General features: G+C 33.0%; 1 protein-coding gene across 1 annotated transcript; it reads right to left on the reverse strand.

Moving 5' to 3' along the window:
* Window positions 1-1,945: 1,945 nt before the first annotated feature.
* Window positions 1,946-3,423, reverse strand: LOC120210988. The gene is made up of 5 exons (XM_039209625.1): window positions 3,186-3,423; window positions 2,857-3,066; window positions 2,547-2,762; window positions 2,154-2,362; window positions 1,946-2,056 (listed from the first exon to the last, which is right to left on the reverse strand). The coding sequence occupies exons 1-4, from the start codon at window positions 3,246-3,248 to the stop codon at window positions 2,156-2,158; spliced, it is 696 nt and encodes a 231-aa protein (XP_039065556.1). The 5' UTR covers window positions 3,249-3,423; the 3' UTR covers window positions 1,946-2,056; window positions 2,154-2,155.
* Window positions 3,424-17,099: the final 13,676 nt, after the last annotated feature.

Genomic DNA, 17,099 nt, shown 5'->3' on the forward strand with positions numbered 1-17,099 from the left:
TTTTATGAAATCCATCACTCTCTCGTAACAAGTTTTATAAGATTTTCAAATACATGCATTTCTTTTTAATAATAATCCAACCACATTATTTCCAAATTTTATTGAAGTTTCAGTTCCTAAAACATGGGAGTATATAAACAATACATTCAATTATAGCAAACCATATAAAGATCCCATATGTAGATGTAATGAAAACAAACCACTTTTTGCGTATAAAACCAAAATTATATCGCCACCACAACAACATTCAATTGAGTCGAGTTAAGTAAAAAAAATTTAAGTTATTCGAATTGATAAGTCTAATTTTATAATTTAAACTTTATTTAACAAAATTTCTAGTCGAGTTGAGTTTATAAAATTTGAGTCGAATTGAATAAAAACTTTAATTTTCGAGTTGAAGAGTCTTATTTTATAATTCAAAATTTATTAAAAAATTTCAAGTCGAGTCGAATAATTTTTTTAAGTTATTTGAGCCGATGAGTCTTATTTTATAATTCAAACTTTACTAAAATTTTCCGAGTCGAGTTTATAAAATTTGAATCAAGTCGAGTTGTTCAAGTTTATGTTTAAATTTAATTGTATATATTTATAATATTATGATACTATTTGATTTTAATTTAAACGGTTTCTATAACAATATACAATGTAAATATATATATATATATATATATATATATATATATATTCATTTTTTATATGTGATATACATATATCGTACATAATTGAAAGACTCTACCTTAACTTGAAAATCATTCTACTAATTACTAAAACTTTCGAGTTATTCGAGTCCTATCTTATAACACAACTCGAATTTAATTTTTTTTTGAGTCAAGTCTAATTTATAAAATTATAAGTCAATTCACTTTAAATCGAGTTAAAAAGATTAATTTTAAATCGTGAAAAATAAAAAATATCAAATTTTCAAGTTTAACTCTACTAATCCATAACCACAACCCTTTCATTTGATATATATATTCCATTCTTTGATATGCTTGTTTACAACTTCAATTTCTTTTTAGAGTTCTTAGTTAGCTCAATCCTTTTTGAGTTAATTTAATAAAAATGATTTGATTTTATATATAAAAATCAAGTTAAAATACACTCTTCTTAGCTTCTTAATATTTTAAATAAATATTTTAGATAATGAATACGAACCAAATAATATTTAATGGTTAAGAGATTCTTATTATCCTTTAAAGTTTAAAGTTCGAGCACCGCATATATAAGAATATAAGTGTTCAGTGTCAAATAATTGATGATTTTTGAATAAATAGTACTTATATTCATCTTAGAATTCTAAAAAATTATTTTAAATAATAAAAAAATATTTTCTAAAAAATAAACTATTAATAATATTAATTTTTATATGTTAATTTTTTAAGAAAATTTACAATATAAATGTACTTATGATTCATGTTCAAGTTCCAATTTAAACTTTAACTCAATTAAGTATAATTTTTTTATTCCAAACTTTCTCCACTTCCATTTCAAAATTTTTAAATTTTTTAAATCGAACTCAACAATATTTTAACTCGAGTCATTTACGGCTCTAATTACTTCAACAACAACACACAGCATCAAAATTTAGCATAACCTAAGACTCATTTCCTACGCGCCTTTTCTTCGCGTGGGAGACAAATTTTCTCACTTCAATGCAATGTACTCGCAAAATATGAGTACTTCGGTAGAAAGGAATGTCATCACACAGTACATCACTCCATCCAACAACAAATATTAAATAAATAAAAAACAAAGAATCTACTCATCACTCCGTTAATGTCATTTTAAAATTTCTCTTATAAAATACACACCAACTATATATTAAATATATACACATTTTTAACCCATTAATAATACAATAAAAAGTTCAGTAAATTAAAAAAAAAAAACTACCCGTCAAGCTACTTAGGTTTATCATATCAAACCCATATTTCCCTATCTTTTATACAATAATGAGATTGGTATTGTTTAGTTTGTAACACCGGCCTCTATGGCACGAGCTCAGGTGTTTTGACATTGCTTCCTATATCAGTCTAGTAAAAAGAAATTAAAATGTCTTATGGTACATCTCCCTCGTAAGAACTTTTTCCCACCAACCTTGATTTACCTCGGCTTGGACCTCCATGTAACTTTCATTTTATTATTTTTATTAGTATCAGTATTCTACGATGAGACCTCCCATCGGAGCTCGGTGAGGAATTCCCTTCCTCCGCTTCGCCGTCCTATAATTCACGGCGGTCGGTGGCGGTGTCGACGGCCTGAAGCTCTTCGGGCTTCCATTGCTCAATGACTCGGCATCGGACCCATCTGTTTCCTTGCACATATTCTTCTTCCTGATGGAGTTCTTTGATGTCCCAACAATCTGAAAGGTTTTAATCACAAGCATGGAATTAGTTCTTTAATTTAGAAATGTATCCTTAGATAAAGTGATCAAACTTAATAAGAAAGAGAATAGTTCGTGATTTCTTCATATGTGTTATTGTAAGCTGATTATCTAGTTGTTGTATATCCAGATAGACAACCAAGCACCAAGGAGTGAAAATTACCTTGCAATCAAGAGAACAGAAGGTGAAGGAATCAAGAAGGCTCCGGTGGCAGACTTGGCAGGTGTTGGTGACACCTTTGCCAGGCCTAGGCTGAGGCCTTTGGTTCAAGAACACGATCCTGGCACTGTTGATAATGTAAGTCTGAATCCCTGTTATGTCCACGAATTTCTGAATTTCTGAAACCCTTATCACATCATGGTATGAAGATCTCCTTATCTGCCACAACAACCCCATCATCTCCAAATCTCACCACAAATCAATGGTACATGACAGTGCTGAAACCAATCCAAATTCATGTAATTTGATTTACCTGGATAGCTCTATGGTCCTTGTGATGAGCAAGGCAAAGAGAACAAAGAGCACCATTCATGCAATCCAGGCAGTACATGTTGCATTCACTCTTGTGAGCATCGGCATGGAGTTTGCATTGAATGAAAAAGCTTGTTTGAAGCAGTGGTCTCAGCCATGGCGGCCACTTCATTTCCTCTTTATCGTCGTCATAATCTGGACCACCTCCACCCTATGATGAAATCCCAGAAAAAGAAAAAAAAACAAATAATCATCATGTCAATGACAATCAAATACTATGAAAATTGAGGAAGATTCAAATATGATTGCTAGGTGGTTTGGAGGGCTAACCATGATTCTTCTGCTTTTTGGTTTGATCTCTCTAACGGTTGATTCTTGATCAATACTGATCATTTGGAGGGGATAAAGAAACTTTCTTGGGAAACTTTTTTTTCTCGAGAAAAAGTGAGAAGAAAGAAAAACAAGTGGGGTTGCTTTGTAGTGGTGAGTGGTGGATGGGGTGCTTATCTTTGGCTTAAAAGTCTTCAACCGAACCTCAATCCGAACGAACCCAAAAACTTAAATAAAACATTAGATGTTTTTATTAACGATTAATTTAATTGATAAGTAGATTAATATTATTTAAGTAGATTTTGAATTCGATTCTTTTATATATATATATAAATTTATTGAGAGACTTATTTATCCAAAATAAATATGTGACGAAGATTGATTTGGATAAATTAAGATGGAATCTTGAAAATCGGAAAAGAAACAATAAAAAACATTAGATGCTTCTGTTTCAATAAACTTCGTCACCTTTTTAAATCTGTTTTTATTTCATTTTCTGGATATAAAATAAACTAAAACTTTTTTTTTTCAAGGAAAATAAATAAAAAGGTCATGTATTTTCACTTGGACAGAATAGAAGAGAGGGAACGTGGAAACCTGGCTCGTTATGATCTCAACACGTGGAAAGAGTTTTGGAATTTGCCACCTAAAAAAATACTTCACCTTTAGAATGCCAAAACAATTACTAGAATATACGGTTAAAAACTTTTAATTGACGCTTTTTTTTAATTGTGGGTTATTCAATAACAAATATTTTAGGGTGAGTTTTGATGGGTGAATCTCAATAGAGAATTTTTATATATATAATAATTCGAACTTAAAATTTTATTTAAACGATATCAATTGATTTACCACTTAAATCAATCTCTTTTTATATCCATCCTTGTTTTAAACACATCTCATCTAAGTAATTGATAAACATTTTAAAACTGAATTTAAATAATAATAAAAAAATACTATATATAATTTTGTTTTTATAGAAAATAGGTTTATGCATGGAGAAATCCAGATCTTACATTATCATAAAATTAAAAATATAAAAATGAAAAGAAAATGTCAAAGTCTAACACTTGGGTGGTACCCTTCATATAAACATTTAACGTTGGGCATTGAAGAAGTAATTATTGGCCATCACAAGTTCTATTTATTCATTGCAAACCACAGTTTTCTAAATAAAGAATTCTGTGTTTTATTTTAATATATTTGTCAATTACTTTCAGCGCTACATGACACTATAATACAATTTTTAATTTATAAATTATTTTTTAAAATAAAAATCAATTTCAATGAAATCGACATAATATATATATATATATATATATATATATAGGGTAAAGTACACAAATGGTCCCTCGACTATAGGATATTATTTTATTAAGTTCATCGACTATTAAAAGTTATAAAATGATCTCCGACTATAGGTTTTTACTTTGTTGAGTCTCTTGACTTTTAAAAATTATAAAATGATCACCCACCTATTCATTATGTTTTAAACTTGTCATTTTTCGTTAAAAATTGACGATCGTCTGAGTTGCACGTTAACTTACTGACTGAGATAAGATAATCGTTTGAGATTATAATATCATATTTTATTATATCTCAGACAGCAGGTTAAATTTCATCTCAGTTTGTTATCAAATTTTTAACGAAAAAAGACGAGTTTGAAATATAATAAATAGTCGGATGACTATTTTGTAACTTTTAATAGTTGATAAATTCAATAAAGCAATTTAGTCCTCAAACTTTTAAACATTTTAATTTCATCTTTAAACTATTAATATATGTTCAATTATGTCCTTCCGTCAACAAAACTGTTAAAATGCCCGTCAAAAAATTCATGTAAGCTTTGATGTAATATATAATTACATGACATGTCATAAATTATTATTAAAGTGGAAAATAAAATAATAATTAACTTTTTAATAAAATAATAGTTAACTTTTTAATAAAATAATAATTAACTTTAAACCCTAGAAAGAATTCTCTCAATTTTGAAAACCCCAACCTACACTAAAAAATTCAATTCTATCAAATCCTTCCTAAAATCATGATAAAGAGAAAATCAGTGGAACAAACAGAAGAGAAACATTTTTCGAGTTAAAGTTGGGACAAGTGTTGGAAAACGATGAGTAAGGAACTGATAATCCATGATTTAGGAGGTAATTATTTTAAAATATTTATTAATATTTTAGGTAATTTTAATTTTTTTTTACTTTATTATTTTTAATGAGTTCAATCTAAATATTTAGGGTTTTATTTATTGCTATCTAGATGTAAGGCTTTATTTGTTAGTATTTAGAATCAATCGATTAAAATTTGAAACAAATTTTCATTAGAAAGAAATATTCTTTTGCATGTTTTTTAAATGAAATTTATTTGTTTAAAATGTTTCAGTATTGAATTTGTTTGTTTACAATATTCAAAAGAACCAATCTGTATTTTAATTTCTTTTTGTGCTTCTATCTCACTTAGTTTAAATAATCATATACATCACCAAACTTTAAAATAAGATAAATAAGCAAGTCGTCACCACTTCACTTTGTTAAAGTATTTATCAGCTCATTATTATTTTTTTAGCTTCTATGTTTACTACTACATTAATGTATATTATGTACTAATAAACTTTTTTTATGTTTTATAATTGATCATGTTAATGAAGCTGGAGCTGGAAATGAAACTATTGTTGATGGCGACCATAGTGAGAGTGATTTTAATGACAGTGATTATGAAATTGAAGAAGATGATGATGTCATGTTTGAGCAAATTGTAAATGTTTTAATTGAGAGGGATGATGAAAATTTAGGATGGGCAGGAAATGAATCAAATAATGTTGTTATTTATTCTTTGGATGATCTTTATAGTATTGTTTATTCTGACAATGAAGTAGTTGATAAACCAAATAAAAAATGGCTCGAGTTTAATTATGTGAATGATCCAGTTTTTTCTGTTAGGATGTTGTTTGTCGATAAAAAGCAATTAAAGGCTGCTGTAAAAAATGCTAGCATTAAGGATAAAGTGAATGTAGTTGCAAGCAAGATGATAAAATAAGGTTTAAGATTGTTTGCAAAGAATGGTGTGATTGGACTTTATACGATAGAAAATTCATTAAAGACCCTGATGACCCAACCTTTCAAATCAGAACATACAAATCAAAACATACTTGTCATAAAGATTACGCAAATGGAAATATGAATTACAATTGATTGTGCAATAAATATATGCATTGTTTTATTGCTAATCCAAATTTCTCGTTATCTTCATTTGAGAGTTTAGTCTACAAGGATTATGTTTTGATTATCCCAAGGTCCAACTTGTTTAGGGCAAAACAACTAGCCTTGAAAACACTTCAAGAAAATTATAATGAGCAGTACTCTAAAATTGGGAGCTATGTTGAAGAGAAGAAACACTAATCTGATTCTAGTGTGCATTGTAAGTTAGATGGTGGTTTGTTCCAAAGAATGTACATCTGTTTCAAAGCATACGTGGTAGAACTAGCTCATTGCAGATGTTTTATTAATATTCATGGTTGTCATCTAATAAGAAAATTTGGAGGACAACTGTTAAGTGATGTTGGTATTAATGGGAATGATTGTATTTTTCCAATAGCATCTTCAGTGGTTGAAAGTGAAAACACAGAAACATGGAAATGGTTCATTCATCTTTTGATTGAAGATATTAACATTCAAGATCAATATTCTTAGATATGGATGTCAGATAGACAAAAAGTATATGCTTTAATTATTAATTCATACGCCAATTGTGATATATAAATCAATTTAGTTATCTAATAATTATTAATTAAATGTAGAATTTAATATATGCACTGGGTACATTGTTTTCAGAAGCAGAGCATAGATTTGTGTCACATTGCATAACAATTTCAAAAATGATGGGTTTTCAAGGTACGCCAATTGTGATATATAAATCAATTTAGTTATCTAATAATTATTAATTAAATGTAGAATTTAATATATGCACTGGGTACATTGTTTTCAGAAGCAGAGCATAGATTTTGTGTCAGACATTTGCATAACAATTTCAAAAATTCGAACATGGTAGAGCTCGAACATAGATTCTATGTGAAAAGGAATGTCGCAGATAAGTTTTCTGGTCCATTATGCCTTAAGATTCAGAAAAAGTTTGATAAGAATAAGGAATTTTCAGGACGCTATTGGCCACAACCGTCAACATTGAAAAATTTAGATAATATGTCATATCAATCAGTTCACATTGGAATTAGATGAGAAGTTATGCAGTTGCAGGAAGTGAGACTTATATGGTATCCCTTGTGTTCATGCAATTTCGGTTATTTGGTTTAACAAAGAGAGCCCAAATATTTATGTAGATGCGTGTTACTCTATTGACACACAAAAGAAAATTTATCAAGAAACCATTAATCCAATCAAAGGAAAAACATCATGGCCAACATCTATGTTCATTCCAAAACCCCCTGTTGAGCAGCCAAAATAACCTGGAAAATCTAAAACGAAGAGGAAGAAGGAACTTGATGAACTAACTTCACAGAAAGAATCTACTAAACTTAGAAAAATTGGAGTTGTCGTGACATGCTCAAAGTGTGGAGTGTGGACAATAAGGACATAACAAGCGGTCTTACAAAGTTATTAGACAGAACAAGAATTTACAACAATCAAGTGATGTAAGTATGTGATGGTTATAATAATTTTTGTTTTATTTAATTACAATACTAATTTCTACTTTAAGGGTGCCTGGAATAGGTGGTTGAGAATATGTTATCTAAGTTTATTGTTTTAGTGTTTAAAGTTATTAAGTTTTTTAAGGGCTTAAGTTAAACAAATTGTTTCAGTGTTTGTAGTTAATAAGTTTTGTTTGTTTTTTTAGGGTTCAAGTTAAATGATCACAAATGCGACATGTATAAATTATCCTTCAATTTATCAAGCAGTCTTGCAGTGATTTTTTGTTGTTAGGGAGATAAGCAGACAATGTTTTCTTATGTTATTTACCAATGGTTGTTTTTATTATATACATACTTATTGTTTAAGTTTAGGTATCGTTTAGATTCAAACATAAATAGTGGTTACTGTTATGATAGTTAAATCAAATATATGTAACCAAATGATAAAATATGATGTTTTGGAATTAAGTATTTTTTCTCATTTCTCTAGTTAACTAGGTAAATGTGGTATGTACTTCTCTAGTTAAATGTGGCATGTTATTTTGTTCTTTTATGAATGGGCAATAGTGTCTAATCCAAAGCATAAATTTGTCCCTGATCACATGAGTCCCACAAAGAAATGTCTCTTTAATATTTCTAAAATTTCTAAAACTCACATACAGTGACATCGGGCTGTTATAGTCTGAAAAACCAAGATTTTTCTGTTCAGGTTTAACGTTCCTCTAAATTTCATTTCGAGTACAAAAATTAACATCTTCAAATAATCTTGTAAAATGGCATGACAACAAGTAAATAACTTAAGATTTTTTATAACTTGAATGCTTCTGTTAATGTCAAATACATGATTGTTAGTGACAAAAAATAATCAATAATAAAAAACATTCAAGCTTGATCCAATTGACCAACAACTTCCGAATGAGTTAGAGTGCTTGAAGTGTAGCAATGTCGTTAACAGCACATGTCATTACCTTTTTCTTCCCATTTTGAGAACCAAATACTTGAGATAATACTGATTAGTCATTACCATTCGGTCTATAGTAGAGCTAGAAACAATTGGAATCAAACTCAACACTAAAAAAACAAGTAACAAAATTCTCTCAAATTCTTCCCAAGATCATAATTAAGAGAGAAAATCAGTGGAACACAGAAGAAGTGTTCTTAATGTAAACCATCTTTACGATCCCAAGTTCATCCCTTTTTCGGATTTGTAGGAGGTGAACTACAAGACTCTGTTAGGAGAAAGTCAAGCTTAATCATTGATTCGGGTATAAGGAGAAATATTTTCCAATTGAAGTTGGCTGCGGTTTAGGAACATGATGAATTGAAAATTGATATCTATGGTTTAGGAGGTAAGCATTTTAAAATAGTTTTTTATATTTTTAATTTTGAAATTTTAACTTTACTATTTTTAATAAGTTCAATCTAAATATTTAGAATTTTGTTTGTGAGTATCTAGATGTAAGGTTTTGTTTACTAGTATTTAGAATTAATTAGTTAAAATTTGAAATAAATTTTCTTTATATGTTGTTTAAATGAAATTTATTTGTTTAAAATATTCAAATATTGGAATTTGTTTGTTTATAATATTCAAAAGAATCAATATGAATTTTATTTCCTTTTTGTGCTTCCATATCACTTAGTTTAAGTAATCGTATCCATCATCAAGCTTAAATCTAAGATAAATAAACAAATAATCACTGTTTCATTTTGTTAAAGCATTTATCGCCTAATTTTTAATTTTTTGGCTTCTATGATTACTACTATATGAACGTATTTTATGTATTGACAAAGCTTTTTATGCTTTATTAATTGATTGTGTTAATGAAGTTGAAGCTAAAAACATTTCAGTGATTTACTATTAACTCAAAACATTTAGACAAGAATCACGTTTTATCCCAGTGTTTGATCCACTTTCATTGAAAATACTTAAACTAGGTTTATTTATCTTATGTTCTATTTGTTTTATTGGTTGAAACCTCTAATTATTATCAGTTAAAGCATTTTGATATTGCATTTGGCTTTGATTATGTAACAACCCAGAAAAGTGGATTTTTTTAGAATTGAGTAAATTGACGAAATTTGAGGATTAAATTAAAAGTTTTCAAAACTTATAGGCCATTTTAGAAGTGAAGGAAATTCATGGACCAAACCATGAATTTACCCTTGGAGTGTCGGCAGAATTTTGGTTATATATGCGTGCAATTGGTTTCTATAAAACAGAAACCAATTGCTCAAATTTCCTCCTCCAACGCCCAACTTCCAAACCCGATCCCGACGTCGTTCGGCCACCGATCGTCGATTTGAAACCACCATCGTGTTCGTCATCGACCGATGAACAAACTCCATAAAACAATTGAAGTGAAACGCTGTCAAACGTTATGAATTTCGATTCAAAGTCTCGACTTTTTTTAGCACCACCGTCGAGAAAATCTTCAATTAATCTCCGATTGTTGCTCCGTTTTCGACACCTCCCGCACCATCGTATTCCTTGTGCCGTTCCGAGTCAACTGGTGTCCATCGCGTCTCCGTGCTCGCCGATGCATGAGGGAGGTGAAGCGGTCAAAGTTTTTGACGTGTTGAAATCGAGATCTCTGCCATTCAAAATTGTGAACCAAGCTTTGTAAGTGCCTCAAAATCACTTAAAATAATTTTAGGAAATTTTTCTGTAATTTTTCCGGCACTAGAAGAGGTCCCACGTGCCGCCCCTGCGCTTGGGGGAGCTTCGAAATACGTTATAAGCAGTTTAACCGGTTCAACCCGTTGACTTTGACCAAAAAGTCATTTTTTTCAAAAAGTCATATTTTAGGTTTTTCGACGTCCTGAGTCTGAATTCAAAGTCCGTTTTTCGAAATTCAAACCCGAAAGCCTCGAAATCGTCAGTCAAACAGTTGACTTTGACTTTGACTAAAAAGTCAAAATTTCTGAAAAGTCATATTTTATGTTTTTCGACGTTCTGAATCTGATTCCGAAGTCCGTTTTGCCAAATTTTAACCTGAAATCCCAAAATCGAGCTCGTTAACACAAAAATGCTTAGTAATTTTAGCATTTTTGATTATTTATTTGAGATATGGTTATGGAATTAATCCAATAAGATATTTTATGAAGGTACTCGTGTCTCACCTGAGCGAGAATCAGTTAGGTCCGGTATTGTCCGTTTGTCAAATCCGCCCGAACCACGTACTACGAGAATTACCCGTAGGTTTCCGTAAATTATTTAAATAAAGATTAAGATTATTCATAGTAGGATTCCAATATGGATTTTTCCGATTTGTAGGATCTAGCGCTGCAGTAGAGCGTGATCGACAGACCCAATAGTAGGCTTTCCTATTCGATTTCTCAGACTGTTACAGGTGTGTTTCCTGAAGGTGTTACCTTACTATTTTAAAATATCTATCTGAATACTGTTTATTTGATATCTGATTTATGGCACATTTCTGATATGATCTCTGGTTACGGTATATTTTTATACCTGATTTCTGAATATGGCTTATCTGATATATGATTTACCATACGTTACTGATTTGACTTTTGTTTTCAGTATTTATGTATATGATTTCTAAGCATGAAACATTTTCATGTTTTAAAGGATTAGTCATTGTTTTCACTCAAATGCATTCATGTTCATTATTGTCATTGGGGGGTATTGTTGGAGGAAATATATATGCAGGCTCCTCGGCTTTGTGCTCAGGGCCTTACTGTTGTGCCGGGCTGTATGGTTCTGGGGAACCTACACATTCTGTTGTGATCGGATGGGGTAGTGTTCATATTTTTAAAGACATGTTTGCATAAACCGATTTTACTGAAATATTTTTATCAATATGTTTTTTTTATATACACTATATGGAACTCACTGGGCTTTTTAGCTCATTCTGTAAATTTTAACCTTTTCAGATAACAACAAATCGTAATCTAACAGATTTGGCATCAGGGGAGATCAACTACTTTTACTTTGTACGAACGTATTTCTCTATATGTTTTTCACTTATATTTGGTGACATGTATTTTGCTATCGTTTTTGAATTTAACCGTATTACCGATATTTTGTTCCGTAAATGTTTTGTATAGTTTTCTAAAATATGTATTCATAAATGTTTATCGTATAAATCTTTATTATGGATTAATTTCATATATTAATGAAATGTCGATTTCAACGTTGTTTTAAAAATAAAAATAATAATTTATGAATATGATACGTAATCACCTAGACATAGGCATAACGTCGAGGCTGAGTTTAGGAGGTTACATTTGGTGGTATCAGAGCTTTCAGTTTTAAACACTCGGACTGTGGATGAGTCCTAAACTCTGGATTTTTAAGAATTTTGATATTTTCAAAAATGTGTCACCTTATTTTATGAATTATTTTTATCCGAGATCCCTGATGCTAATTTGACTTTTGTTTCAAATTATTTATGTAGAGCCTTATAGATCCAATGATGAGCGCTGCTAAAGGTTGTAGGACAGGACGTGGCCGTGGTCAGGGCGAGTCGCTCAACCTTCTGTTACGATAGATGATCCGATGTCACCACGTGATCTTCCTGTTCAGCATGTAGATCCAACCATTTCTCAGGATGATGTGATTACTCCTGTGAGAGACTCTCCCGTAACTGAAGATGAGGATACTGACATGAATTAAGATACCATTAATAGAGTTATCTTTCGTATATTTCAGAGCGCTGCTAGAGTCCCTAGTAATATGACTGTAGTCGAGATTTCGAATTCTTGGTTGCTGCTGGTGTAGTTCCATTCGAGGGTATTACTGGTAGATCTCCGACTGATGCTGAGTATTGGTTGGAGGATATAGAGAGAATTATGGATGAGATGGATCTGAGGCTTGAGCAGAAGTTAAAGGGAGCCCTGACTATGCTGAATAAAAAGAGTTTCAGATGGTGGCAATCGATTTCTGGTAATATTCTGAGGAACCAATTAACATGGGATCTTTTTAAGACACGTTTCCGGAGTCTCTACATCGGAGAGAGATATCTGCAGGAGCGACGCCAGGAGTTTCAGAATCTGGAGTAGGGTAATATGTCTGTTATGGACTATGAGGTTGAGTTCATCCGATTGAGCCACTATGCTCCTAGACTTGTTGACACTGAGACAGATCGATGCTTGAGGTTCGAGAATGGACTCAGGTATGAAATCAAGAGTCAAGTTTCTACCCACTGGGAGAGGAATTTTGATGCCTTGGTTGAGATAGCCAAGACTGTAGAGGAAATAAAGTGAGTGGGTATAGAGCGCAATAGAGATCAAGATCAAGACCGATTCAGAAGGCCTTCTGGTTCCATGGATTCTTCTGCACACCCCAACAAAAGAGGTATGAGTGAGTCTTTTCAGAGAGGCGGCGCGAGTACCAGGCCTGTGGCATCCGGTTCTTCAGCTGTTCAGCCATCTAAACCTTTTGGTTCTTCTGAGTTACAGCCATGTAATTATTGTGGGAAACCTCATCCTGAGGAATGTAAGAGGAAATTAGGTACCTGTTTTAAATGTGGTTTTGGTGACCATTTTGTAAAGGATTGTACATGGTCAGGTCTTACAGTTTAGACACCAGCTCGTACTCCCGCTAGTTCTCATAGCATAGTTCAGACTCCTGTAGGGGGTTGTACTCAGGAGAGAGCACCTGGATCGGCTACTAGAGGTCGATCATATCAGAGTAGAGGTCCAGTTAGATCTAAAGCTAGGCAGTCTGCATTGGTTTACACTGCTAGACTTTGACAAGATCGCGATGGGCCTAATGTGATTGCAGGTACTGCTACTATACATTCAGTTCCCTACTTTGCATTGTTTGATAGTGGTTCTACAAATTCCTATGTATCACATTCCATTTCTGAGGGTCTGAATATTTCTGTTGAGAATACTGAGAATTTGGTGACAGTTCAAAGTTCCTTAGGCAAGTCCATAGTGTTGGATCGTATTTTTAGAGAATGACCTATAGAGATCAATGAGGAGATTTTTCTTGCTGACCTGATGTAGTTACCTTTGGAAGAGTTTGATTTGATTCTTATCATAGATTGGTTGGACAAACATCGAGTCAATCTCGATTGGAGACCAAGAGAGCTATTCTAAAGACCCCAGATAATCGAAAGATTGTAATGATCGGAGAACATCGTGGATTTCTGACGAATGTTGTGTCTTCTTTGGTAGTTGAGAAGATGATCAGAAAGGGTTCCAAGGCATTTCTTGCTTATATTTTGGATACTAGGAGTTCTCAATATGATATTGAAGGTATCCGGATTGTCAAGGAATTTCCCAATGTTTCTCCTGAAGAGTTGTTTGGATTACCGCCGGATAGAGAAGTTGAGTTTGAGATTGAAGTCTATTCTGGTTCCACCCCAGTTTCAGTGGCTCCTTATCGTATAGCCCCCAAAGAAGATTAAGGAACTGAAAGTCCAACTCTAGGAGTTGTTGGATAGGGGATATATCTAACCCAGTGTATCACCATGGAGAGCCCCAGTTCTCTTTTTTAAGAAGAAAGATGGGACATTGAGACTCTGTATTGATTATAGGAAACTGAACAAGCTCACTGTTAAGAAAGATGGGACATTGAGACTCAAAGTGAAAGACTCGGATATTCCGAAGACTACTTTCGTACTCGGTATGGGCATTATGAGTTTTTAGTGATGTCATTCGGGTTAACAAATGCCCCTGCTGCTTTTATGGATATGATGCATAGGGTGTTTCGACCTTTTTTGGACCAGTTTGTAGTTGTGTTCATTGATGACATATTGGTGTATTCTAGAAGTGAAGAAGAACATGAGGGGCATTTAAGGATTGTTCTACAGACTCTAAGGGAGAATAAGCTATACGCTAAGTTGAGCAAGTGTGAATTCTGGCTCAGCGAAGTGACTTTTCTTGGACATATCATTTCTACTGATGGTATTCGGGTGGATCTAAGCAAAGTGGAGGCTATTCTGAACTGGAAGTAACCCGTGAATGTTTCTGAGATCCGTAGTTTCTTGGGATTAGCTGGTTACTACCGTTGGTTCGTTGAGGGGTTCTCCCTTATTGCAGCTCCTCTAATGAAACTATTGAGGAAAGATGTTCCATTTGTCTGGTCTGATAACCAACAAGCTAGCTTTGAGAAACTGAAGACTGTTCTAACTCAAGCCCTAGTGCTGATTCAGCCTGAGTCTGGGAAAGATTTTTCTGTCTACAGTGATGCTTCTCACTCTGGATTAGGATGTGTTTTGATGCAAGATGAAAGGTTGTCGCTTATGCGTCACGTCAGTTAAATCCACATGAGCGTAACTATCCTACTCATGATCTGGAGTTAGCTGCCATGATTTTTTCTTTAAAGATATAGAGACACTACCTCTACAGAGAAAAGTGTTATATATATACTGATCATAAGAGTTTAAAGTATCTACTTACTCAGAAAGAATTGAATTTAAGACAGCGTCGCTGGTTGGAGCTTCTAAAGGACTATGATTTTGAGATAGAATATCATCCAGTGAAGGCTAATGTAGTGGCCGATGCCTTGAGCCATAAGACGATATCAGATCTCATAGCCTTATTCGCCAACTTGAGTTTATTTGATGATAATAGTTTGTTAGCAGAATTGCAGGTTAAACCCACTTTGGCCGAGGATATTAAGACCAAACAGATCCTTGATAGCTCATTGCTTCCCATTATTGAACATGTTAAGCATGGATCAAGTTCAGAGTATACTGTAGATCAGGATGGTATTTTGTTCTTTCACGGTTGTTATTGTGTCCCTAAATATGATGAGTTGAGACGGGTTATTCTTCAGGAGGCTCATAGTAGTCCTTATGCTATGCATCCTGGCAGGGAAAAAATGTACAATAATCTCAAAGAGTGCTACTTTTGGACTGGTATGAAGAAGAGTATTTCATATTTTGTAGCAAGGTGTTTAACTTGTCAGCAGGTTAAGGTACAGCATCAGCATCCATCTGGATTGTTACAGTCAATTAAGATTCATGAGTAGAAATGGGAGCGCATTACGATGGATTTCGTTACTGGTCTTCCTCTGACTCATTCCAAAAAGGATTCTGTTTGGGTGATTATTGATCGACTCACCAAGTCAGCGCATTTTATCCCTATTCGGGTTAATTATTCTCTGGACAAACTGGCTAGATTGTACATTTATGAGATCGTTAGACTTCATGGTGTTCCATTGTCTATCATATCTAATCGAGATCTGAGGTTCACTTCTAGGTTCTGAAAGGCCTTGCACGAGGCTCTGGGTACTCGTTTGAATTTCAGTACAACTTTTCATCCACAGACTGATGGACAGTCTGAGAGAGTTATTTAGGTGTTGGAGGATATGTTACGGGGTTGTGTGATTGATTTCCATGGTAGTTGGGAAGATTTCTTTCCATTAGCCGAGTTTGCTCACAATAATAGTTACCAGGAAAGTATTCATATGGCACCGTAGGAGGCTCTGTATGGACGTAGATGTTGTACTCCTATATGCTGGACAAAGTTACATGATAGAAAAACTTTGGGTCCAGACTTGGTTCGAGAAACAGAAGATACTGTCATATTGATCCGTGATCGCTTAAAAGAGGCATTTGATAGGCAAAAATCATACGCAGATAAGCGACGGAAGGATGTCGAGTTTGAGGTTGGAGATCAAGTTTTTCTCAAGGTATCTCAATGGAAGAAAGTATTGAGATTTGGACGTAAGGGTAAACTGAGTCCGAGATTTATTGGGATGTATCGTATTCTGAAGAAAGTCAGTCCTGTTGCTTATCAGCTTGAGTTACCTCACCAGCTCAGTTATATTCATGATGTTTTTCATGTATCTTTGTTGAGGCAATACCGTCCAGATCCAGATCACATCATTCAGGTTGATGAGGCAGAGTTAAGACCTGATTTGTCATATGAGGAGGAGATCGTTCAGATTTTAGAAAGGGATGAGTGTGTTCGTCAGAATAGGCGTATTCCAATAGTAAAAAATCAGTGGAGTAACCGTGGCCCCTCAAAAGCTACTTGAGAGACATTAGAGTCAATGGAAGCTCAATTTCCTCATCTATTTTCATAAGGTAAATTTCGAGAAGGAAATTTCTTGTAGAGGGGGAGAATTGCAATAACCCGGAAAAGTGGATTTTTTTATAATTGTGTAAATTGGCGAAATTTGAGGATTAAATTAAAAGTTTTCAAAACTTGTAGGCCATTTTAGAAGTGAAGGAAATTTAGGGACCAAACCCTGAATTTACCCTTGGAGTATCTGTAGAATTTTGGTTATATATGCGTGCAATTGGTTTTTGTAAAACAGAAACCAATTGCTCAAATTACCTCCA

Source organism: Hibiscus syriacus, unplaced genomic scaffold (genome assembly GCF_006381635.1).
Source record: "Hibiscus syriacus cultivar Baekdansim isolate YM2019G1 unplaced genomic scaffold, ASM638163v2 tig00109949_pilon, whole genome shotgun sequence".
Classification (NCBI taxonomy): Eukaryota; Viridiplantae; Streptophyta; class Magnoliopsida; order Malvales; family Malvaceae; genus Hibiscus; species Hibiscus syriacus.